The sequence below is a fragment of the Limulus polyphemus genome, unplaced genomic scaffold (assembly GCF_000517525.1).
Source record: "Limulus polyphemus unplaced genomic scaffold, Limulus_polyphemus-2.1.2 Scaffold192, whole genome shotgun sequence".
NCBI classification, from domain to species: domain Eukaryota; kingdom Metazoa; phylum Arthropoda; class Merostomata; order Xiphosura; family Limulidae; genus Limulus; species Limulus polyphemus.
Genome location: NW_013665802.1, coordinates 430,764 through 456,521, shown reverse-complemented (window position 1 = coordinate 456,521; position 25,758 = coordinate 430,764). Strand labels below are relative to the sequence as shown.

Genomic DNA, 25,758 nt, shown 5'->3' with positions numbered 1-25,758 from the left:
GTATGGGCTAACCAGTTGACAACAATCACAAATTTATAAAATATAATCTTTACTTTGACTTACAGATAACTGTATAAAGCTGACAAAGTAGGGATTAAATTTTATAAATTTGCAGTTGTGGTTTTAGTTCTTGTTTCATTACTTTTTGTAGCAGTATCCCTACTTCATTTTTAAAATTAATAATTTTTAATATTCTTGTTTGTTTACTTTTTATGTTATACCTGTAGAAAGTATATACTTTACCTTTAGAAACTGTCGCTTGTCTATCCATCAATATGTATCGCCATCTGTTGGGTTGAATTGGAAATTGAAAAATCTTTTAGCAATCATCCAAGCCATCTAGCGGCTAGCTCCGTTGACGTGATCAGGTAAGTAGTAGACTAAAAAGTTGCTGTTTTAGAAATTTTTTAATTGTTATATCGGAAATATTAGCGAACTTTTTAGCGTATTATTATTATTATATATGGGCATAATATACCGTCACCAATACTTTCAATGGTCGATTTTTCGCTTAGAAATTCAATAAGGTGGTTTTTCGGCGCGTGAATTATTTGGAAACCTTATTGATCCCTACTATTAAATACTGCTGTACTTAATAATAAAGAGCACGGTATTGCACTCAGGAATCTCAATGATATCAATTGTGTTCACATAATTTAGGATGTCAGTAATGTCCATTGTGTTTGAATAATTTGGGATGTCAGTGATGTCAATTGTGTTTGAAAAATTTTAAGACAAAGCCAATAAGTAAGGGTAAAAATATTTATGGTATTCATCCACACATTTTAGAAGAAAAATTATTCAACATTTATGAAAAAAGAACGGAATAAATTTATTGTGCAAGACTTTATTCTCACCAAAATTGTGTGTATACAAGTAACAGCAATTCAGTGATATACCAGTGTCACACTCCCTTGCTGAACCATGTTCTCACAAAACATCAAAAGAAAAAAGTATGTTATTATAGAAAATTATCTTATTCACTATTTATATAAATTTAAATACTTGGAGATATATGTGCTTTCAAAATATATTCAAAGATAGCATAAAAATATAAAAAAGTTGAAACTTAAAGCATAACTAATAAAATAATACGATTGAAGTAAAATATAAAGGTAAAAATTGAATTACAAAAAAGTACTATAAATACAGTGAAATGACAATTTTTGTTTACTCGAAAACAAAATTAACACTTTAATGAATAAAAGTATTTTTTTCAGAATTATTTTAGTAACTTGTTTCAAATATCATATATTTTGAAGTATTTATTGATTTTATCAAATCTTTATCTGTTCTTCAAAAATTGAGTTTTTAAATATATCTTAACAATGACTTTTTTATTCTGTATATATCATATGGAAACATTCAGTTATCATTTATAAGGTTGCGCATAATACAATGTGAAATAGCTATCCAGAAATAATACAGAGGTTTAGTGTTTTCATTGAAAAAACTAAGCACCACAATTCTTTAATATTTGTTTGTTTGTTATTAACCACAAAGCCATACAATGGGCTATCTATGCTATGCTCACCGTTGGCATTGAAACCCAATTTTGGGGTTTATAAGCCCTCAGACATGCCTCTCAGCCACCTGGGGGTGTTCTTTGATGTCTATCAGGGGAATATAATCTATGGTCCTTAGCGTATTCATAAAACTTTCTCTCTTGAATTTAGATTTTCTCAGTTTCTAAACGTGCATGACTACTAGTTAACATATACACTTTCTTTCACAAAATGTTGACGTTTGACAAAACATTACCTTAATCTATTTTACTAAAATATTTTGAATAAACTACAATTTTCTATATTTATATATATTTTTTGTCATAACTGCTTCAAAATACTGACTGGATTCTCAATTCCATGCAATACACATTGTAACAAATAACTTGCATACATTGAAATATATTGATATATATTTGTCAGGTATAACTGACAATCCTAAAATGATGAAATTTCAGAAAAGACTTGCATTTTTTTAATAAAAATGCCGCTTCCTAATACGCTACTTTACAATCATATTATATGACATTAAGTGATGTCAAAGTTTCGCTTGTGAAGACACTGAGAGACAATTTCTAGGGGTTATGTAGCAGATTAAACGATGACCTGATCTTTCTATCACGTCTATGTTTAAAATCATTTAAATAAAATAAATCAATGTTTCTTCTATTAACACAGACCCTTGTACAGTAGTATTATAATAGAACACGTAATACTCTCGAAGGATAGATATTCAACAGTAGTACAGTAGCGATTCACCAAGGAACAAGACATGTTTTATATATAGGAAGATAGATGGATAGATAAAGAATACGTGTAGCTTAATTCTATATATTATTCAGTAGGTAAAGAAATCATCGTTTCATTGGAGAGACTAGAAATACTTTAAATTTAATAAATTTATATATACGTTTCCTAGTCCCGTTTTTAGACGTAACTTCTACTCGTCAGCATGAATGGGACAAGTTGACGATTTAAACTTGAATTTACTACTTCTACAAAAATCCCAAATATTTAAAACACGTGTTTAGTGTTGGTCCACAAGAAAATGTAACTGCAAAACGTGTATTAGTTTTGAAGAACTCTTTTATAGGAAAGGTATATGGAAATTTAAAATCACCTTGTTTCTCATTTGGAACTGGAAAAAAAAACTACTTGAAGTGGTAAATTTCCCTAAATCCCCATAATGTTTAAATTTGATTCGTATATATTCATTCATTTACACTTTTGTTTAGATTTTTGGATTTTATTTAGGTGATAAGAGAAAGCTTGAGATTTCGCCCTCATTTTTTCGAACACAAACTATAATAATTAATCTACAAAACCAATATTAATAAATTTCTATTTGAAAAATTTTACACAATTCCCAACTCACTAAGGGTAGACGGAGCTCTTATTTATTACACTGTAATAATTCTTTCTCTTCCGTGAAATGGATTTCATCTTTAAATTTATAAACACAGTTTACTAATTTATGTATCAACAATGTTCAGAGCCATGGTTTTTCAAATTCGGCCTCGACTGCTTCGAATTGATACTTACCTGAAAAAAGACGAAAAAAAATTACTTATTTGAATGAATGGCAACTGCCTGTTGTAGAAACACAAGCGTAGAAGACGACGTTTCGAAAGTCTTCTGCAACAAGCAGTTGCCTCTCGTTCAACTAAATTTCGTCATGAATACTATGCCTAAACAATCTATCAAAGAATAAAATAATTATTACTAGACAATAACTGAAACTTACACAAACATGCACATATATTGTTAACTAATTTTCTTCATGAAACAGACATTAATATTTATCTTTCATCAGTTATTTATTTCGGAATATAGTTTTGGTCACATAACCTATGCTTCACTATAACTCTTCTTTTATTTTGCCATGAATTGGTACTAATACTGTGACTCAGGAAAATAATATTCATTATTACAATTTAACGGGCAAGGTTCTAGTTTAAATTCTTCCAGTGTTCAGCTACACGAAAATAAAGTCGTAATATTTAATTTGTCTTCATGACTTGAGTGCATACAGTAATATCAAAATTCATTTGTATACATTGACGTTTCATAAATGCTAATAACCCTTTCTCATGCGGTTTTGCATCAGCTTTATTATGTAACCTTTTTCATACGGACTTCATTCATCTAGCACTACTTACAAGAAAATTCTTTAGTATGAAAAAGCCTAAAGATCATTTCTTTTTAAATAATTAAAACATATTTGCTATTTTCTTTCTCAAAACGTGACAGATAACTTCGCCAATGCCGCACTGTGCCAGTATATAATGATACAATAAACATAAAAATAATATTTTAAATAAATATGTATTACTTTTAAATCTATTCCAAAATGTGATGAACATAACTTTAAACTTCAAATGTTTTTGTTTGATTTTATTGTTGTTTTTGTTCCCAATTAATCACATTATAAAGTATAGATGAGGAATGCGTTCTTTTTTTTGTTCTTTAATTGATTTTTGCAGAAAGGTTTTAATTCTTGTAAAAGTTATAGTTATCAGGGATATGGCTATACTGAAAGTTTATAGATGTTGTGTCTATTCCATTGACATATGAAAACTGAACAAATAAATAGGGAACGAATTTTAACGGAAAGTTAGGATCGGTGGTTATTCATAGAATTGCTATAAGAAGTACCCAAAACAAAATAAATGCTGCAATAAAAAGTACACAATCAAGTAAGGTGATACTAGTTGGATAGATTTTAAAATAATTTTCAATCCCTGCTTTGGTTGGCAAAAAGTACACAATCAAGTAGTGATACTAGTTGGATAGATTTTAAAACAATTTCAATTGCTGCTTTGGTTGGCAAATTTAGATTGCTTCGTTTAGCTATATTGATCACTCATACCATGTTTGTATGCTTTATAGTGGGAAGTCAACTGTTTCAATTTGCAAAAAAAATGAATAAAAATCGAAATAAATATATTAATGAGCATCAAAATTTTAATACTGTTTCACAGCATTTCATACATTTCACAACCTAAAAAGTTATACAAATGTTAAATAAAATTTTATTTTTAATGCACAAAAAGAACACTGTTTAAAACTTTCTATAAAGTTTCATGCAGTTGGTTATGTATTTTAAATGTGTGTGTGAATGTAAAAGACTGATGGGTGCTTTTAGCACTACCAAGGTACTGAAAGCATTAAAGGTTACAACTGATAATTTTGAAAGCTCAAGTATAAAATATCTTATAAAGTATTTGTAGTGTTAATGTGAAGTGTATATAATTTAAAGAAACTAGAAGCTATAGTTAGTATGTAGACCGTATACAGTCTCAACAGTTAAACTAAAAATAATTATCCATCCATAAATAAACAGCACACCATCCCTGGCAGATCATAAACATCTGGTTTAAGGAAAACTTTTAGCAGAGAAGTAGATATTGAAACATTTGTCTGCTATTACCAGCAAGTGTTTGTCACTTATACTTCATATGGAGGTTGAGGGGCTTGTATAGTGGCTTAAATGTTTGACCATTGTTATAATTACAACTAGGTTAGAAAGCTTTCTGTAAGTAATTGGAGAACAGTTATAACAGAGCTCTTGTGGCAAATCTTTTTCAAATGTGTGAAATAAGGCCAACAAAATTTGAAAATCCAGTCTTAATGAGCCTGCATCAGTTATACAAAGCTTGGGTTGTGTTGTTTTTCTTAATCTATGCTCAAATTATATCAATGAACACATTATCTATTATAACAATGCTCAATTTTTTGTGTGCCCTGAAAATGCTTGCTCACTTCATTTTTACAAATGTAAACCAAACAAGCACATATAAATATACTTTTAGTAAATATTTTGTACAACAACATATTAAAAGCTTATCGGAGTTTTTAAAAGGTCTAATGTTATAGGATAACGTTAGTTTTTTATTGGTAGTATTAAGTACAGTAAAGTTTACCCCTAACTAAACTAAAAAATGTACACAAGTTACAGTGTTAATTTGTCTCTGTCAAATATTGGCCATACTTGATAAAAGCTTAACTAATGTGAGTATTAAGACAAGTAGACTTAGATTTCATTGTCTGTGATTGGAATTATTTTGTATTATTCTAGAAATCCCATATTTAAAGAAGTGCTATTGTAATAAAGATACTAATTTGACTGCAAATGTTTTGCAAGTTTCTGCTAGCTTAGAATATTGAGATTTTTGTTATATTCTGATGTTTGTAATTTTTACCTTCTTTTTTTTTTTTCTTGGCAGAACACCCTTGAAAAGTGTTGTGTGTGTCAACATCCTATCTTAGACAGGGTAAGTAAATTATCAAACAGATGGGTGTGCATAGGTGCCAATTTATCAAGGACTTGGAGGTCGAGGGGGGCACTTATTTTACTTTCATAATCTTTGGCATAAATATAAAATCAATATTATATATCCAAATTAAAAAATCATGTTAAACACAATTATAATCAACTCTATTCTTTATAATTATGCTGACAAACAAAAAAATAAAAACTGAGGTAAATTAACATCCTAATAAAAAGAAAGAATTGCAAGTAAATCACTTGTTAAAATGTTACTATAAATAAAAACAAATTTCACTCTTTGCTTTTGCGTAAAGGGGTTATCACCGAGATTCATGGGTTAATGCAGTTTTCCACTTATACATAACTTCTGGATAAAATTTAAATAAAATGAATAACTTATTCAAAATTAGATTGCTGGGTATGAGGCACTTCAAACACGGCTTTTTTCAGAATAATGCTTTTAATTTGAAAGAATTGTATGATCACTCAAGAAACACTGTGTAATCCCTTTCCAGAAGTCGATGGGATCACTGCATTAATACAATAGTTAATAGTAGAGTGACAAGTACTCTATTCTCATGTGCTTTTCCTTGGTTAGGCCAGCTCCCCCCCCCCCCCCAAATATATATTGATGGTGCAGCTGCTCCTTTTGTTACACTAACTCAGCACTTATGTTTTTTAGCACATTTTTGTAAGCAAATATCACACTACATTTTAAATACAATTTATTTAAGGGTAAATGATGATGTATTAAGACTCAAAAATTCTTGCTCTCAAAAAGAAATCTTAAAAACCTAAAAATACTTGGATTACATGCATCAAATTATTATTTTATACGCTAAACCTTAGTGCTGGAATATGGAATTACATTATGAATGTGTGATAATATATATAAAAGCATTTATACATTTATTTTTGAAGTAGCTAATATTAATGGTAACTTTAATACAATCTTAAGATGTGAGCTGTTATTCTTTTTTATGACACAGATCTTGAGAGCTACAGGGAAACCATATCATCCTGGCTGTTTTACTTGTGTGGTTTGTGGAATATGTTTAGATGGTATTCCATTTACTGTTGATGCACACAATCAAATCCACTGCATTGAAGACTTCCAGAGGTAACCTTTCTTCCTGTTTATTTCATTTGATGAGTAACTTTTGAGAGGCCCGGTATGGGTTAGGGCACTTGACTGGTAATCTGAGGGTCGCGGGTTCAAATCCCCGTCACACCAAACATGCTCGCCCTTTCAGCCACTGAGCAAGGAAAAATTAACAAATCATTACTCATTAATCCATGGTTCAGAGCCATTTGCAGTATAAAGGCTGAAAGAAATTACAATATTGTAAATGTACACGTTGCACAGCTACATGCTTTAAAATTATGAATCATTATTTCAAATGTTACAGAAAATGCCGCAAGATTTGTGGCAAAAACTGTAATACTTTGTAGTGATTGAGAAATGTCATTTCTTTTTGTAAGCTTAGAATTTACTTGGAAGAGGTTATTTATTATAGTAAGGGTAACTCATTAGAAATATCTAAAGTATAGATTATCTTGAATAAGTGCTTTTGTTTTATAAAATTACAGTCTTACACTATGATTAAAGATAATGTCATAACACAGAAACTAAAAAAACTTCTATTCAGAAACTAAAAATACTTCTATTCAGAAGTTTTACTTTTTTAATATTATAATCATATTTACTTGTGCCTCTTCATTCATCTGTTAACAAATTTAAAATATCTGCAAGCTTCAATTTCGTTTCTAACTATCAAGATTTAAGTTGAATTTAGTACCCCCACCCAGTCAAGGCCGGGTGAAGGATTTGTTTGACTTGTGTACAAGATAAATCAAAGTTTTCATCTCATTTTGAACAAATTTGGTTCAAAGGTTCAGTGCCCATCAAAGATCAAACGATTAATTTTTGTTGAATGTATATCAAAGGTCAAGGTCACTGAAGGTTAACCACTTCCATTGTAATGGAAGCCAATAGGGATTTTGAAAAATGGTCAAAACTAGAGAGCAGATGGAGACAGAAAGATGATATTGGCTCCTAGATGTACATTTTAGAGAGTGAGAAGTTGTTTGGTTTATATTTTAGATCAGTTAATACAAAAGTAAAACATTGCAGAGTGGGGTTTACACTACACACATTAAGTACCTTTCTAGTATACACATTGTCTGATATATGGAGACCAAAGAAAAGTGGACACAATTGGCTAATTAATACTGAATTTTTTTATTATTGATTTGTGTTGCTATTGCTCCTTTAACTTAAAATGCACATTCAAGTTCAATATTTAAAGTTTCTTTAGCTCAAAGTTGTGGTTGTTGCAGAAAAGTAACTTTAAATAAGATGTGAAAATAATTCAGCTGAGAAATACTTATTGATGTCTTGGGGGTGGGTAAACAACAGAATTTTTGTCTTGTAGCCAAAAATCAAAATATCACTGAGCTACGCAAACATAAAAATTTTAGTCTAATGGTAGAGCTACAAAATTATAAATCAATACTATCCAAGAGTGAAACAGGAAATCCTGAACAAATTTCAGATGTTCATAGAACATAAGATGCCAGGATTTGTAACATTCATAATGTACCAATCTGTATCAATATACAAAAGGTCTAAGACTTGTTTTGTATAAGAAAACATTTACATAGTCACTGGAAAGTGAAACCTTTTTAGACATTGCTGTAGCAATTAAAATGATAATGACAAAATCTGGCACTTAATCAAATTGAGTAAAGTTGGCAGTTAAGATAATAATGAGCCAAAATTTAAATGGTACTTCATCAGATCATGTAAACTACATTGAGATAGAAATTAAAGTTGTTTTAATTTTATTTTTTAGCAAAAAATCAGATCATATTGTTCACTTTATATGTGTTGATGTCTAAGAGCTGAAAGCTCAGTTTGGCATCTTGTTACTTTTGACTGATGTTTTTACTGACATATTTCATAGGGTATATGAATGAAAAGCCCAATTTCATTAGTTTTGCATTTTTTGTATGTTCTTTTTTCCCAGGTAACTGATATATGTTGTGAAAACCAGTTTTTAACTTTGTTTGATACATGTGAACAATAAAAGAAATATTGAATTGTTGGTAGTATCTATTATTTCATATTAATGATTAATAAGGTTTGAATTTAAAAATCTCAATGAAATAAATAATTGTTTTTGAATAGATGTAAGTTATTTGACAAAACTATGTATGCAAGTAAGATTGAGATTTTCCTGAGATATTTTTTGAAACTATTTCCATACTAGTTTTGAACAGTTACTAAATTGTCAAATTTTATGCTAAAATTTCTTTTAAACAGAAAATTTGCCCCTCGTTGCTGTGTGTGTAAAGGTCCAATCATGCCAGAACAGGGTGAACAAGAGACTGTTAGGGTTGTGGCTTTAGACAGGAGCTTCCATGTAAAGTGCTATAGATGTGAGGTGAGCTAACTTTTTATCATGACTACAAACAATTATCATAGTTTAATACAGTTAATCACATAATTTCTCTGTGTAGAGAAGATGGTGATTCCTTTTGACTTGTAAACTCCTAGTAACAAGCGATTTACATTTTGAAATCGGGCAATTGTGGGAAGCTTAGTGAACAAAACAATCTACTAACGGTGATCATGATGTTAGGAAAACACATAGGCCTAAATACAAAATCAGTTAAACACAAAAATAAGAAACCTATAATCCAAGTAGTTTCAAAAAGTAGACCTTTTCTTCATCAAGGACAAACTTATGAAGAAAAGTCTGCCTTATTTTTGTCTTCACTGATGCTAGAATTCCAATAGTATAACTGTTTTTAATGGGTACACTCATTAGTATTTTGGACTGCAAACTTAAAATTAAGTAAAAAGAATGATCGATGAGCCATGTTAATAAGTTGATATGACTATACTCTACCTTAGCATGTTCACGACATCGTGTGCTACCAGAGGTACATATACATGTTTTCTGTTGGACATCATGAGCCACTCGTGGTACACAGTACCCATAAGATATAACTGTACCGCATATCTCCGATGACTTGTATGAAGCAGTTATTTTATACAGATGGCTATAATAAAGCCATGCCTTCCATCATGTACCACTGGTGGAGCACGAATGCTATGTTGAAAGGACAACTGAAGTAAAACAAATTTACATGATTAAATCACTTTATTTTAAAATTACATCTAGAGATTGGCATTAAATTTGTCATTGTGAATAATTGAAGCAAAAAAGCCCTAATTGAGACTTTTTTCATAAATATGAAAACTGTTATGAGACTGTAATATAATAAAGATAGAACTATTATCATCCACAGTAGGGATTATTTTATCTGATGTCCCTTTTTTACCCCCCATAAAATTGTGAAATATTCATACTTCTTCTAAAAAAATGTCAAGATTAGGCTGAAAAAAAAATAAATATTATGATCATTTGATTATTATTACTTAAATATTGGTGTGCACCACAGGTGGCACATGACAACCAATGCTTAAATGGGTAAAGACAGGATGTCATGTACCACCAGTGGTGCACTCAAGAGAAAGTTCCCAGTGCAGTCATTCTGTCATAAAATATAACATAAAGTCATAAAATTAGCTATATGTAAGGCAGAGTTCGCAATGAGGCCTTATGTTCCTATTGCATAATTAGAGAAATCACTTACGCCGTGAACGTGTTAAATTGTAGATCTAAATCATTTCACTTTTTTATACTTACGGAAACTGTAGAATTATTTGTGAGAAAACAACATAAAGCATAGATAATAATAAAAAAAAAGTTATTTATATATAACATTTTTAGAAGATAAAACCTTATTTTGTTTTACATTTGGAGTGCTTCTGCCTTTTAATCCAATATTTACTAAATATGTCTTGATAGTGTTATGGTATTTTATTTTCTGTAGGATTGTGGGGTGCAGCTTTCTTCTGAGGCTGAAGGACGGGGATGCTTCCCACTTGATGATCACATTTTGTGTCGTGGCTGTAATGCCCAACGTGTCCAAGCCCTGACATCCAGCATAGCTGCAGAATAATAATAATCTGTGAAAGTCTTATTTAACTGACTGCTTTGATTGTTGTGACACAAGTTTAAGATTCAAAACATTTTTCGGGTATTTGAGCATTTTGTGAAACAAAGACTTAAAGTAATTATTTTAGCACAGGAAATATATCCAAGAAAATCGCAAAAGTAAATATTGTTCATATTATGTTTTAAGTTAAAGGACTTAATCTACTTAAACTTTTCAAACTGTAAGATACTTAAGAATTTTGTATGAAGTGAAATTTATAAAACTGAAAATCTGTAAAGTAACTTCAACCACATTTATATAATTGCTCTATGTGCAATGAGATTTCATTGTCATTGGATCTATTAATTTTGTATTTAGAATATTGCACCACCCAAAATTTATCTAATCAACAAGAAAGTTGCATTTTGCAAGGGCATTTCAGATTGAATTATGGGAAGTGTTGCAAATACAAAAACTTGAAAAGAATTTACGTTTATAACAGTTCAAGTCCTGAACAGGCCTGAAAGAGAATCAACCCACTCTCGGAATATTATTAAGCAGCAACTAGGGCAACAGGCTAAGAGTCGACATTAATTTGAATTTTATTTAATTTGCACGGGAGATGTCATCTCCAAGCATTCGAAAAAGTCTTGCGTGTGCAGTCTTGGTGTACTTTCTTGTAACTCCAACCTTCATGGATCGAACTTCCTGTTTCATGTCCTCCACATGCACTTATACGTGTTTATAGTAGTAAGTGAGGAGAAAGAAATCCTCATATAGCACTTTATTAGTTAACATGGTAGAATAATAATAATTGATATTTGTGATTAAATATCTCAAAATTTGGATGAGATGGATTTAATTAGAGAATTAAAATGTTAATTTAGATTTATTAGATTTGGACTAAATTGAGGACAAAGATCAAACATCTGATCCATAAAAATTTGTTGTGGGGGGGGGGGGGCAGGAGTGCCCCGAGAAAACCCACTTTCACAGATCAGGTGCTGAAAATTCTACCTGATCAGTGCCCAATGGCTGAAAGAAGTAACATGATTTAATAAAACAAAAAGTAAATATATATTTCCTTCTAGTTGGTGGTATGCTATACAAGGGACTAAATTAGGCATTTGTACTAATTAGGTGGTTAACCATGATGATTGGTGTAGCAGAAAGTTGTGATAATTCTTGTATTAGGGTATTACACTTAGTAGCATGTTTATAAAAGTTAGTGGCAAGTTTAAATATTCTTTCTTTGAAAGCAGAATATATTGGAATTTATTATGGTATACTGGCAGAGTGTAGCGAGTTGTTGGATCCTGTATATTTAATAGTTTGACATATTACAGTTCTTGCAATGGTGGGCTGTGAGTTGGCTACTTCAGTTTCAGCATCGATGGGCTGAGGGTTGTCTGCTTCAGTGAGTTGAGGGCTGGTAGCTGAAGGTGATTTTTTTTTTTTTTTTACTTTTTGGGGGGTGTACTGGGGTGTTGAGTCAGAAGAGTTGGCAGACAGATCCGTCGTTGTGATGATTAAGTCATGATCAGAGCTGGAACTGTCATTCTGGGCATTCTTGAGCAGGGCAAAATGTGAAGGGGATGACAGCGGCTTGCTGGTTGACCTGGTAACCATAGTCCTGGTGCAGGTAGACATGCTTGAAAACAATGTCTTAAGAGAGCCCTGAAAAGGGCTGTTTAACAACATAAAAACCTTTACCCTACTAAGGTAGTTAGACCCTTAAGACTAGAAATGTGAACCCTGCAGTGTGCTCTCTACTTCATCGAGTCAGTAAAGGAGATGTTATACAGTTTGTTGATTTTTATTCACAGACTAGTTAGATACGATTGTGGTATTAATTGAACTCTGTGTGTGTACACACAATCCCTGTGCTAAATTAATTACTTGTCGATTTATTATGTACCAATGTGGTTTTACTTAAGTGTGTATAATGGAGTAATCTATTGATGTTTCTCACTTGTGTCATTTATATTTATATGATTTCTTCTAACATTAGTGAACTTAAAATACTAGTAATACATTTTTGTGTCCTACTTTACATTAATGAAACTGAAGAAACTTTGTAGTTGCCAACCTGCTAGTAACTGGAAATTCCTGTAATTTACCTTTAATGTTGTGTATTGAGACTTAATATCCTGTTGCCTTGACACAGGTAATTTTTTCTACTTACATAAAATCAATTAATTTATACAAGTAATGTTTTTGTTATATACACATTGCACAATATTGTTTAAGATTTCTGTGAAATAGGTGATGTTTACACTTATTTTGTGGTTTTTACTTTTTATTGTTTATAAACTGTTTCATATCAGTAGACAAATTAATTTTTTTACTGCTTATTTATTTTTTATTTGTAAAATTACATGTTTCTTTGTGCATAATTTTGGAACAATACAAGTTTCTATAAATCTGAAGGAGCCATGGAAATTATATGTGGATTGCCACTAAAAATAGAGAATTCTGTTATCATTGCAATTTACAGCATTTGTTGAATACAAGATGTAAGTATGTGAGAATATTTTTTTTTTATATTTTGTATGTTTAAAAATGATTGACTGGGGTTATACTTAAATTTTTTTCAATGTAAATTTAATATTCATGATTCCCATGGGTCAGGGAAGCTGGGAAAAGTCAGTGAATGTTATATTTTGCATTCACAGTGATTATTAGTGAATTTCATTTTTAAGATAAAATCCAGTAAAAAGTCGATGAATTTTATTTGAGTTAGCGATACTTGTAGGACGCAGATGGTAAAAAAAAAAATTATCATGAGCACCAAAAAATTGCATACAAGGTATTTCTGGTGCATTTAGCACATTAGTATATGTTTTTTATGCATAAACATTGTTTTGTCTACATCATTCTCTTTGTGTTAACTGTTAATTTTCATAGAGTATGAAGCAGCCATAATAATTTAAATAAACAGAAGTAAAGTTCCTGTTCAAATGGAGTGTAATGTCTCTGGACAAGGCTTCTTTTTGTCTCTATAAAACTAGGTCATGGAAAATTGTTTTTCTACAGCTTAAAAGCCCTTTTAGAGGTAGGCTATTTCAATTAAAGTTGTTTTAATTTTAAAATTTTATTGTCTTAAGATAATAGTTCTCATTGTAGAAGGAACATGTAATACCCTTAGTATACTATATCATTGACATATTTTTGTGGGAAAAATATTATATATATATAAAAAATTGAACAGTTTATTTAGGTAAAGCCTGACAGTCTAAAGAAAAACAAATCCACACAGTTTTGATGAGTTATTATCATTCTTATCTGTACTTACATTTATTCAATTTATAATCAAAAATAACTATAATAATTATATAAAATAATAATTTATTAGTAAAAAATTGTTTTGATTCATTAAACAAAATATACATCACTAAGCACTGCCTATAGCACACAATATTATGCATAGTACATCTCACAGGAGTCGTTGACAGGCGATATCTCCAAAAAATAGAATATCACCAGTGAAAATTGTAGAAAGAGTTGAGCCTGTACTAGTGAATAATGGAATACATACTGTTTATCTAATCTATAATGCATCAGGTATTTGAGTAGTATATTTGGAAAACTTATTGATTGTCAAACAACAAACAATATGCTAGGGACAGGAAAGAATAAAGACTGGAGTTAAAGATAAGCATGCACAGCCTCACAGAAATAAAAGTTTAAAAAAGATTAAAAGTTTGGGTTTAGTTTTGAAACTAGGAATTTTCAGACTACACTTTGCTCTCAAGATCAAGTTATTAATTGTTATGGAGATTGTGTAGTGCTAGTATGTTCCATAACAGGCAATGTGTTGATGTTTGTCATTGTTTCTAAATCCAAGGTCCATACCAGAATAGAAATAATGAGTACTTCTGATAAAAGTTTTATTTAGTAGTTGTTTTTATTTAATGTAATTATTAACATTAATTCAGAACAAATTGAAAAAATTTTATGCTTGTGTACAGTAGTATTCATGTCTGTTGTAGTTACAGTAGCCTCAACAAGTATGATTGAACATCATGATGGCATGAGATTTTAATGCAACTAAATATTGTCTGATTCTGTGTATGAAGTGTCCTGTATGCATGAGTAGATTTTACGCCTTAGTTATTTGCTAATATAATCTGTTGATCTTTTGAGCAAACAAAACTTGCGTAAACCTGAAAATATTTTCTGTAACATGATTGATCGATAAATATTTATGGTCACATTAATTTAAATATTTTAACATGTTTGATATAAATTAACTTGATGTGCGCAGTTTCATAGCATGTTCCAAAATAATACAATGTGGTGTGGATCAGTGGATGATTTGATTAATGTGTGTAATTGTTTAATTAACAGATATTGGAAATATGAGTTTACTGCCTTGTACAGTTGCCAACTGAAAGTTTTGAAAGGAAATATTGCATTAATAAATATTAGACATATATGAAATTTACTTATGTAGGAAGCACATTTTACTAATATAATAGTAAATTGACAAACAATGATTTATAAGCATAAGGAAGTGTTTTGACAGAACATTGGTCTACCTTTTTCAGGTATAATCTTCAGTTGTTGTAGCTATTCCTCAGCAGGTATTTAGATTTATATAAATCAGGGGTGCTCAGAAATCAACTGATCCCTCTTCATCCCACTTATGGCTTGGAAGATGATTAGAAGTGCTACATCAGATTAGAAAAAAAAAACTTCTTGTGGTGGTGTTTCTTTATAATTAGTCTAAGTAAACTTTAGGTTAACAAATGCCCAACTTAACAGAATGGTGAAGATCTATAAATCCAAGAGTTTGCTGTGGGGGAAAACTGGAGAAAGCCCCATTTTCATTGATTTGACACAGAATAATCTATCCCACCAGTGCCCAAAACATGGACCCAAATTGGGGGGGGAAAAAGTGTTTTTCATTGGAATCTTCTTCTAGGATAAATTGTGGTTGGTTGCTCAGACAACAATGGAGGAGGCTATCCTTGAAATTGTGATCATCTTCTGCTGGGTTTGGGTATCTGAACTTTTCCTTTTGTACGAGTGTTTTCTTGAATGAATTGAGTATATTATGGTGAGGGCCTGCAATTTCAGTATCTAGAGATTTTGTGGTGTTTGGGTGCTTCTAATATAGGCGTGTTCAAGTGTTAGGTTCATCAGTTTCTTTTTTTTTCTACTTTTTCTCATTGTGGGTGTATTTCAACCTGAATCTTGAGCTTAATTGCGTTTGAATTTGATGGCTGGTAACAGTAATGGTTTTGTTATTTGTGGATGTTGTGACAGCAGGTTGGTCCTCAGTTTGAGTTTTCTGGACGGTATGGAGGTTCTAAGCATACAGGGGTTATATAAAATATCATATATCAGAAATACAAAAGAGGTTTAATGTCACCTAGCAATAGGATTATAGCTAAAGACAAGGTATTCTTTGTAGGTACAAAGTTATATAAACTGTTTATATAGATGAAGTATGAGGATATTTTTTGTGACAGATTGTGACTGGATCTTGTATTGGATGGCATCGAGTTTTTTGTATATACTTAGTGGTCACTTTGTTTCCTCATTTTACATCAACATCTAAAAATCCATACAGTTATTAAATTCTACTTTACGAGTGAAAATTATGACATTTAGTCGCAAGGTGTTTAAGAATTCTATGGAATTAGATATTTTTCCTACATTCTCATAAATATTGTCAATGTATTTGAACCAGATTTCTTAATGTGTGTGAATTTATTTCTAAATAGTTCTTCTAGAATGAACATATAGAGGTCACTACCCTTTGTTAATCCATTATTTTATTTATAGCAACGGCCTTTGTAGGCGAAGCAGGTTTTGTTTATGCACTATTTTGTTAGGTTGGTAAGGTAGTCTGTATTAGGATTGTCTTGTTCTAGTTTTCTTCATTAACATGGTAAGGCCTGTTCGACTGGTATTGAGGTAAAAAAAAGAGATTTTATGTTAAAAGACACCAAGATATCTTTGTTTAATTGAATATTTTTTAATGCTATCTAAAAAAGTCTCAAGTTTTTGAGAGAACAGGGGTTAGTTTGTGGATAATATAATATTTGACTAAGAATTTAGCAACATTTTGTACCAATGAACCTATAGGTCTGAAAGGAATGTTATCTTTGTGAATTTTAGGAAGAGCATAAAAAGGAGGATTGATAATCGGTGGGAATAAGAGAAGTATTTTTGGTTAATAGTTAAGAATATGGCCACCTTTAATGAGCTGTTCAATGTTTGAAAGAACTTTGTTAACTGGATCACTTTTGAGTAAGATATAACGTCCGTCATTTAGTAGGGTGTATACCTCCTCCTTTGTAATATGTTTTATATACAACTACAGTACAACCACCTTTGCCAGCTCTCATTATATTTATATATTATTGTCAGATCTTGATTCATTGCTGTTAAAGTTTTGTTTTAATTTTGCCCTTATGTGTTTAATGCCTAGAGTGTATGTTAATTATGATTTTTTCTGCTTCATTAAGATTCAAGTTTAAAGAGTTAATGTTGGATTCTGATGTAGCAACAATTTGTTCCATAGGTAAAGTTCTGGGTTTGATAGCTAAGTTTAAACAGAAATTTAACACACAAATCTGATTATCAAATAATGGTTTTGCCCAAGATATTTAAAACTGAGAGGTATATTTACAGGTTGGATATTTTCCACCTCTTCTTTCTGGTTTTCTATCAACTTTTAGGGTTTCTTGTTCTGGTTTGTCTTTTTCTTTTCTGCACTGTTGGTTGATTTATACCAACTGGTATATTTGAGTCTAAAGTTGGACTTCTTACTTGGAAATGTTCCAGGGGATGTCCTTTATGGTGGCTCTTAAAACTACAACCATTTTTTTAAGTCACAGTTTCGACCTGTTGAGATGTATAACACATGATTTGAATAAAACTGGGGATGACTTTAGAAAACTTGCACTTTAGGAGAAAGCGTAAATGTTCTAGGTTCTGGTGGTGCTTTATTCTGAGCTTAGTAAACACACTTCTAGGCTCGTTGATAGTATCGTAAATGGAAACACAAACAACAATTTATAAGCATAATGAAATGGATTTATTTTGATGAACGTACTATATTACGAAAGAATATTGGTTTGATCTATAGCTGAGCATACAAGGTTTACATACAAAATTGTAAAGTACATAGACAAAAGACAAGTGTTTAATGTTGTCACTTAGTGACAGGATCATAGACAAAGACATGATGAAGTCTGGTCAAGTGTTTGGCTGATCTTACTAGGGCAATTGTCATGGTTTAGTGAAAAATCACCTGCCCTAATGGTTTTTATTGTTTCTAAACACTTTCTTTTTTTTAGTTTTGGGCTGGTGTAGGAGAAAAATTTCATCCAAAGGTCTTTTGTGATCTGATTAAAATTGATAAAATGTTAAAGCAGATATCTGAAACTTGCCTCTACACATGTAACCTTGGTGTTCTTTTCATCTTATTTCCAACGAATGTGACATTTGTTTTGACATCAGTATTTAAGTTATTAAATAGAGTGGTAATTTCATTAGCAATTTCTGGCATAAAAGAGAATGAAACATTTTTTTGTTGTTGTTAAGGAAAAGACTGGAATTAGCATAATATTTTTTACAGTTTAGAAGTTTAATATAAGGTATTCACCTAGATTTTGCTTGTGCACTTGACTAGCCTTTTTTTTTTAAATTATTATTCTTTCACTAGGTAACAACATTCTTCAACATTAAACCTTTGCATCTTTTGCCTTTGTGATTTTTTTAATATACACGCACACACATATATATACCTTGTGTGCTCAGCTGTAGATCATACCTGAAAACAGACCAGTATTCTGTCAAAACATACAAGTTCCCCAAAATAAAAACACTTCATTATGCTTATAAATTCTTGTCAATTTACTGTAAAGAAGTGTACTTGTTAAAGAATAGTTTACTTTACAACTAGAAATGTGCTCCTTCCATATATCAAAAGTCGAAACACAGTAATCACAAATGTTAAAATCTGTAATGATGTAATAACATTTTTGTGATTAAAATTAAAAAGTATAATTGGTATGCAGTATCATAAACAAATGGATAAACTGCCTTTGTTAAATATATTCTGATAAAGTATTAATTATTCAATAATGGTGTGACATGTAAGCAAATTGACTCTTAACAAAGTCTATCTTGTCTTTATTGAACAATATATGAATAATGTTTTACAGTTTCATATATTATATGTAATAATTCAATGATACCTTATAAGCTCAGCTCAAATGGTCAGGAAATAACATATTTTGATCAGGAAATTTCATTCAGCCAAAGGTATGGGAACCATGAATATTACTTATAATAAAGTAGCTTTTTTCAAACTGGTCAGACAGATATTGACATCCATCCAAAACAAAACCGTCCGATTACTATCTGCTATATATTTTAGGGTTACTGTTGAGTAACTCAAACAGATGCATTTTCTTTCTTTTTTTAAGTTACAGGTTATTAAAAGACAATGAAAATGAAAAATCAACTTATAGTGTACCAAACTAATTATTTGGTGAAGTGTAATTTAAAGTTTTTTTAAGTGCTTGAGTTATTTGATTTCTTAAGTTGTGATTCTTCTTTTCAATTTTACATGTTTAAATATAATGATTAACTTTTGTATAATGAGGTTAATATATATCATATATTGTGAAATTTACAAAATCTGTGCAGCTTGAAAAGTTTTTAAATTATTAATAGATATCTTCCTGAATAATACTTCTACTGCACACTTTACATTGATTAATGTTTAAAATCCTTCTCAGGGTTGATTAGAAAACCTTCAAAGAACAATTCATTTATGCTATGTTGAAGTATTACAATAGTCTATCATAAACATTTATGTTGTCTCAGATGCATAGTTGTAACACTATGACTGCCACCTTTATAGATACTCTTCCAGTGCCAAGTTTAGTTTTAAATAGACAAAAAAAAAAGGACACGTTTTATAATATTTCATAACTTAGCAGAAGCTGTTTGATTTTGGTAAGTTTGAAGGGGAATATCTTTTCTTCACGGCAGTGTTAAACTTGTGGTTAATATTTTTCAGTTCAAAAACAAAGGTATGTGACCCATATAAGTTTTCATGGCAATGTTCTAGAACAATGGATCTCAAACTTATTATATGATAATCTCTTTCCTCGGCCTGGTGGTTCGGACACTGGAATCATAATCTGAATCGTCATCACAGAACATGCTTGTCCTATATGGTTGTTGACTGGGTCAACCACCCAGGTGTAAAAATTCTTGTTTTACTAAAAACATCCTATATGCCAGTATTTAATGTTATAGTGCAGCACAGGTTCAAACAGACATACATATAACTGTACAGTAATGTAAATTTCATGTGAGATGTATCTTACCCACTAGTAGAAGCATGTATCTATTTATTGCAGCAGGACAGTTTCATCCAGGTTTTAGTGTTTGTGATAAATATCATGAGATCACCTTCTACTTGTTTGTTATTGATAGAAACCAGTGCAGAAAAGTAGCATGCCAGCAGTGAGACTTACCTCAATTTATTAAATGCAGATGTATTTTTTTTTTTATTTATTTCCTCATAAACATTCCCATGCCTTGCATCAGTTTGAGAACCACTGTTCTAGAGAGAGGCATGTGTGTTCATGTTCAGGGAGCCCTAGGCTTCATACAGTTGTTAGCTGAGATACTAGTTTTTTGATACCTTTAACAATTATATGAAATGTTGTGTTATTTAGACATGAAGATACAGTTTGCATATTTTACGTCACTGGTTGACATTAATGTAAAATGTTAAAATCATTCACTGTTAACCATTGATAAGGGAAGAGGAATTACAGAAAACTACAAAGAAACATGTTTCTTAAGTTTGAATTAAATTTCACAGAAGTTTTCAGTACTATTTCAATTAGGATAATCAGTGACTATAGTGGGCTAAATTGAATAAAGATAGTAGAGCCATATACCAGCATGTAGGCGTAAGTATCATAATAAGCCAGTATTTTTAGGTGCATTTTTGCTAACAAAATATATGGAGGGATAAAGCTGTCATTCTATCTGAAATCAAAATTCACTGTAGAAGTGCTTCATAATTAGTGATGAAAAATACTGCTTCACTGGTTTTTTTTAATACACTACATTCTACAAAAAAAAAGTTGAATGTAAATTTCCAACAGTGGTGTTAAAGAAAATAAGTTGCTTAATATTATGAGTTTATATGTTTGTAGGGAAGTGCAGGAGAATCTAAGTTCCCAGTTCAACAAGCTTCTCTATGTTTTGTTGAATATTTTAATTTTTTTTATAACTATAAAACAACCTTTAATCTTAAACCAAAGATAGTTTTAAATTAATACAAAAGTTTTATTTGATTACTTTTGTAACTGAATCAAACTTTGTACTTTTAATAAGTAATTTGTTCATGTATACTAGTCAATAGTTGAGGGCTGTTGACAGGAATTTGTATCGACTGTTATCACAATAAATTTTGGTATTAGCTCTCCACTGTAGAAAAGTGTTGATTTCTCATGAAAATACACACAAATATAAGTCCTGGAGGTTTTCAAAGAGAATCATAAGTAATCTTGCCAACTTCATCAATAACAAGCCCTGAAGTTACTAAATTGTGGCATTGCATATTTTACAAATATGACATCTCAGACACATGGAAAATTTAAAGTTCTGTTAGTAATTCCCTAGATTATTAAAAATTATGGAATATTATTTGTCAGAATTAGTGACAACCTGCTACGGAGTAAAGTATTTTTACAGCACCACCTCTCCAGAATAATGTTATTTTATAATTAAGGGAGAAGTGTAAATGATCTTTAGTAAGAAGTTAAGTTTAGGACAGAATAAAACCTCTTAATACTTTAGAGAGCTTAGGTTTGTAACCTGTATTAATACAAAACAGAAATTAATGTTTTAAACCAATGTGTACCTATAGGTTAGCAAAATATATCACCTATAAATTTTTTGACTTTACATACTCAAGTACCTGTAATCTATATCTTTACTGTTGTTTCACAGTATTTTATCTTGTGATGTACAATCTATTAATATTTTCTTAAACATGTGCAGAATAATGAAAATATTTCTGGTCTTAAAATCTTTATTACAAACTGAAAACTATATATATCCAACCAAATATCCTCTATCATCATTATTAATTGGTATGCACGCATCTACAACATCATTCTGTAAGCCTAGAGCTTGACCTTATTCAAAAGTATCATCACCATGTGCATGCGACTTTGTTTTCATCTTGTACTTACCAAAGTGCATTTACACAACAAAACAATCTTACAATTATGATAAAGTATGCACTACTAGCAATATATAACTAAAAAATTCATAAAGTTAAACTAACTCAAGGACCATAGTATATAATCCCTGGTACAAATGCCAGTCAAGTATTATTTTACCCAGAAATACAAAAAAAGAACATTTCTACTTTAAGATCTAGTTTCAATACTACTGACCAGCTACACTATCATTAAATGACCAATGCATACCTCTCTTAATATGAAAACTTGTTATAGGATTATCTTTAAGAAAGTTTATAAAACATCCCAATACCTACACAATGTTTATGTACAAAATATACCAAAGATACTCGGAAAATAAATAACACACTATATTCCAGAAAAGTGCTAAAAAAGGAAAAGGAAAAGCACTATGACAAGTTATGTGTACACACCAAACAAGCAAGAAAATACTGGTTGAAGATGTTAATTTTCAGAGTTAGAGAGTCTACAGTGTTATCTATTACCTTGTGTATATTATTTTGTAGGTACATATCAGCTGACCAAATTTCATAATTCAGATTGTTAATAATAACTAAAAGTATAATTATATTTTTCTCTTTCCTTTGATTTTATAAAGGCCTGTTCTACTTGATAAATAATGATATAGAATTTTGACACGCACACACAGATAATTTTGCAACCTCCTTTCCTAAAATTTTCCATAGACACTCTCATCACTGTAAGCTATGTACAAGAAGAAATCCTCTTCATGGTGTTCCTGTAATACAACAAAAACTCTTAGAAATTAATAACTTTAAAATATAAATGCTAATAAATATAATGTAGCATGGAGCAATATACTATGCAGTTTTTTAGTTGTTTTTTTTACATAATGCCTGTATTAGGTCTGTATTTTATAACTTTCTTATCAATACAAAAAAATTTTTTATAAGTTTCTTGTGTCATTCTTAGTTATGCTCTACGCTACCTGCTATTTTCCTCTCTCCTCACAGATGAAGCACAAGAGCTACGTTGCATTAAAGTGATGAAAAACGTGCCATAGTAAATATGTGGTTGCAATAATATGATAAAGGTAAAATTAAACAGTGATGCATACATACATATAAACTGTGTATAAGGAAATTACAGACAGAAATCACCATAACTGCTATAGATGCTTCACAACATGCACTGTTTACATCTCTTGTTCCACATACAGAAGTTTCTTCAAATTTCTGCACAAATGTGTTAAATTAATGTTGTTTCTGTTTCTTGCTAAGTGCAAAGTTACACAATGGGCTATTTGTTCTATGAAACCCTGGATTTTTAGCCTTTAGGGGCAAATGTATTTTCAAATCCCCATAGGTATCTTTTAGAGTCACTAAGTTCTTGACATAAACTTTTTCTCTGAGCTATAATATTATTAACATTGGATACAATAAGCTAAAAATGTTATGTTTAATTGTAGTCTCATGTATTTCTAATTGTTTCTGAATTATACATGGCTGGAAAAATGAAAAATAAAAATTTTGCTAATTTTAACATATTCTGATTAGAATGGCTTCACTTAAATGTCGCACCTCTTAAATTTGTTTCAAAATAGGAAAATGTTTTTATGTCTTTCTTTTCCTGCTACAAACTGGTCAAATATTTGTGTGAAATTACTCAGTAGTAATTATTGAAATTATCTGCAGTATTAATGATATTTTATATTTACCTATTTGTGCCTGTCTATTATGTTAATGGTGATCCTGTAGACCAGACCAGTAGTTCTCAAATTTTTTTGCTGGCCTCCCCAAAAATATTTCAGGTTGTTATACCCCCCCAATACACACACAAAGTGATAGTAGCACACCAGTAGCAATGAGGTCCTTGTCTATAGTCAGATACTCGGATGTTTATATTCTTTGTGTTCATTGTCTCGCCACATTATTGTGCTTCCTGTTTGCTTCATAAACATGATGTAATAATAATAAATATGATAGCTCAAAAATGCATCAAATCACTTGTTGTGTGCCTGGATGTTCTAAGAGAGGTGGTCATTTGCTGGCTTCATGCATTCAGACGAGACCAGTAGAAACCCAAGAAAGGAGTTATTTTTTGTCATGACATCTACATATCTGAAACTAGCTACGGTAGACCTATGTTTTCAATAATTCTGCTTTACATTTAGAAATCTGTCTCAAAATTATTCCCATTTTATAACCTTTTTATGTTGACAATCACACCACAGTCCACAAGAAGAACCGAGTGAGACTAAGGATAAAACTTGGACCAGCCATTAGTTGACACACCCGAGGAAACTATCCTAGCCCTATAAAGTGTCAGTGACAGTGCCAAATACACATATTTAAATGTGAACAAAAGTTAATCATTATCATTATTTTCATTCAATAGCTAAAATTATATTATTTTATTCAGCAAGTTTGGATAAGGTTCTTACCAACATATTGAAACTATGCTTGTTTCATATAACAAAACAATAGTCTGACACCATATTATCACTCATATTATTTTGTTTATCTGTTGATAAAATCAGTTTTTCTGCCAGTAATTTTAGCTGCATTTAATTTCCATCTTAATCATGCTAAGATTCAAATTTTCACATTTCTCACTAACTGTAGTGGAAATGGTAAAATAAATATCAGGAAAAACAAGTGAAATTTCTATACTGCTCAAACAGGCTTATTGACTGACCAAGTGCTGAACTGCAAAGCATGTTGGCCCAAAGCTGGCACTGCATCGATACTTGGACAACCATGCATTAGCAGTTTCGCACATGATCCCTCATTATTGTACATACTCTAAACTATCTACTATCACAATATATTTTATCATCTCCCTAAAATAGCCTTGGGAACCCCAGTTTGAGAAATGCTGCTCTAGGCAAAAACCAGTGTGTACCCACAAGCATTTTGGTGCATAAAAAGCCAATGGGGGTCCTTATGATTTCCTTCTGTAATTTTTAGGGTTAAAACAGTATGTTGCTTGTAAGAATGAACTAGGTACAAGTGTAGGAATATCAAGTATTACTGAAGATGTGCACTAACCCAAACACTGCAACCTATATGTACTGTGTACATTAAGATGAACATTGACTTTTCTTCTATGGAACAGTACAAATTGATAACATCAAACTTAAGAAATTTGGATAAAACAGATTATTGCAAGTTAAGCATATCTGATGATCACCAAAGGTGTAAACACAATCTTAAGTGGTTTCTTTTCATAACATACTGTTTGTAACATTTTGTCTCAATAATACAAGTGTAATTGTGCATTGTATAGTGCTCAACAACCACATGATGAAAAATATTGCTTAATATAAATTGTGAACAAACAAATTGAAATATTTTAATAAATCGTTGTCATTGCTACATCTAAAAGAATGAGAGTTTTCATACTTTTTCATGAGCTACAAAAATAATCTTTCTTGTTATGTGGTAGCCAAGTATTATCTTACATTTTCTAAAACACCCTTTTTAACATTTACAATGTTTGGTTAAAAGAATGAGTTTTTTCTTTATTTTGATACTTGTAACATATTTATGTTGCAATTTCTCCTTACATGTACACTGTAATACAAAGTGAAATCATATATAAAAATAAGTGTACCATTAACTGTTTCCCTGGTTATCCTAAGTATAATCGGACCAAACAGTCTTGTAAACAATTATTATACTGTTAATAATGCTCGGAGATGGCTTGAATGGGTAATGAAGAAAACTTTAATATAATTTTAACAGCAAATGTA

At 30.8% G+C, this 25,758-nt stretch overlaps 2 protein-coding genes across 4 annotated transcripts in view; one reads left to right on the top strand and one right to left on the bottom strand.

Annotated features, from left to right (window-relative positions):
• LOC106478233 (thyroid receptor-interacting protein 6-like) overlaps positions 1-14,148 on the top strand; it is a 51,870-nt gene extending 37,722 nt beyond the window's left edge. For all 3 annotated transcript variants that reach the window (XM_013938758.2, XM_022381786.1, XM_022381785.1), the window contains exons 7-10: positions 5,732-5,779; positions 6,765-6,895; positions 9,101-9,221; positions 10,681-14,148. In XM_013938758.2, the coding sequence (XP_013794212.2) occupies positions 5,732-5,779; positions 6,765-6,895; positions 9,101-9,221; positions 10,681-10,809 (429 nt within the window). In that variant the 3' untranslated portion in view covers positions 10,810-14,148. The remainder of the gene's footprint in view (positions 1-5,731; positions 5,780-6,764; positions 6,896-9,100; positions 9,222-10,680) is intronic.
• Positions 14,149-18,915: 4,767 nt separating this feature from the next.
• The window catches only part of LOC106478242 (gamma-aminobutyric acid receptor-associated protein-like), a 16,531-nt gene continuing 9,688 nt past the window's right edge, over positions 18,916-25,758 (bottom strand). Inside the window, exon 3 of the mRNA XM_013938769.2 lies at positions 18,916-22,782. Within this exon, the coding sequence (XP_013794223.1) occupies positions 22,714-22,782 (69 nt within the window). The 3' untranslated portion in view covers positions 18,916-22,713. The remainder of the gene's footprint in view (positions 22,783-25,758) is intronic.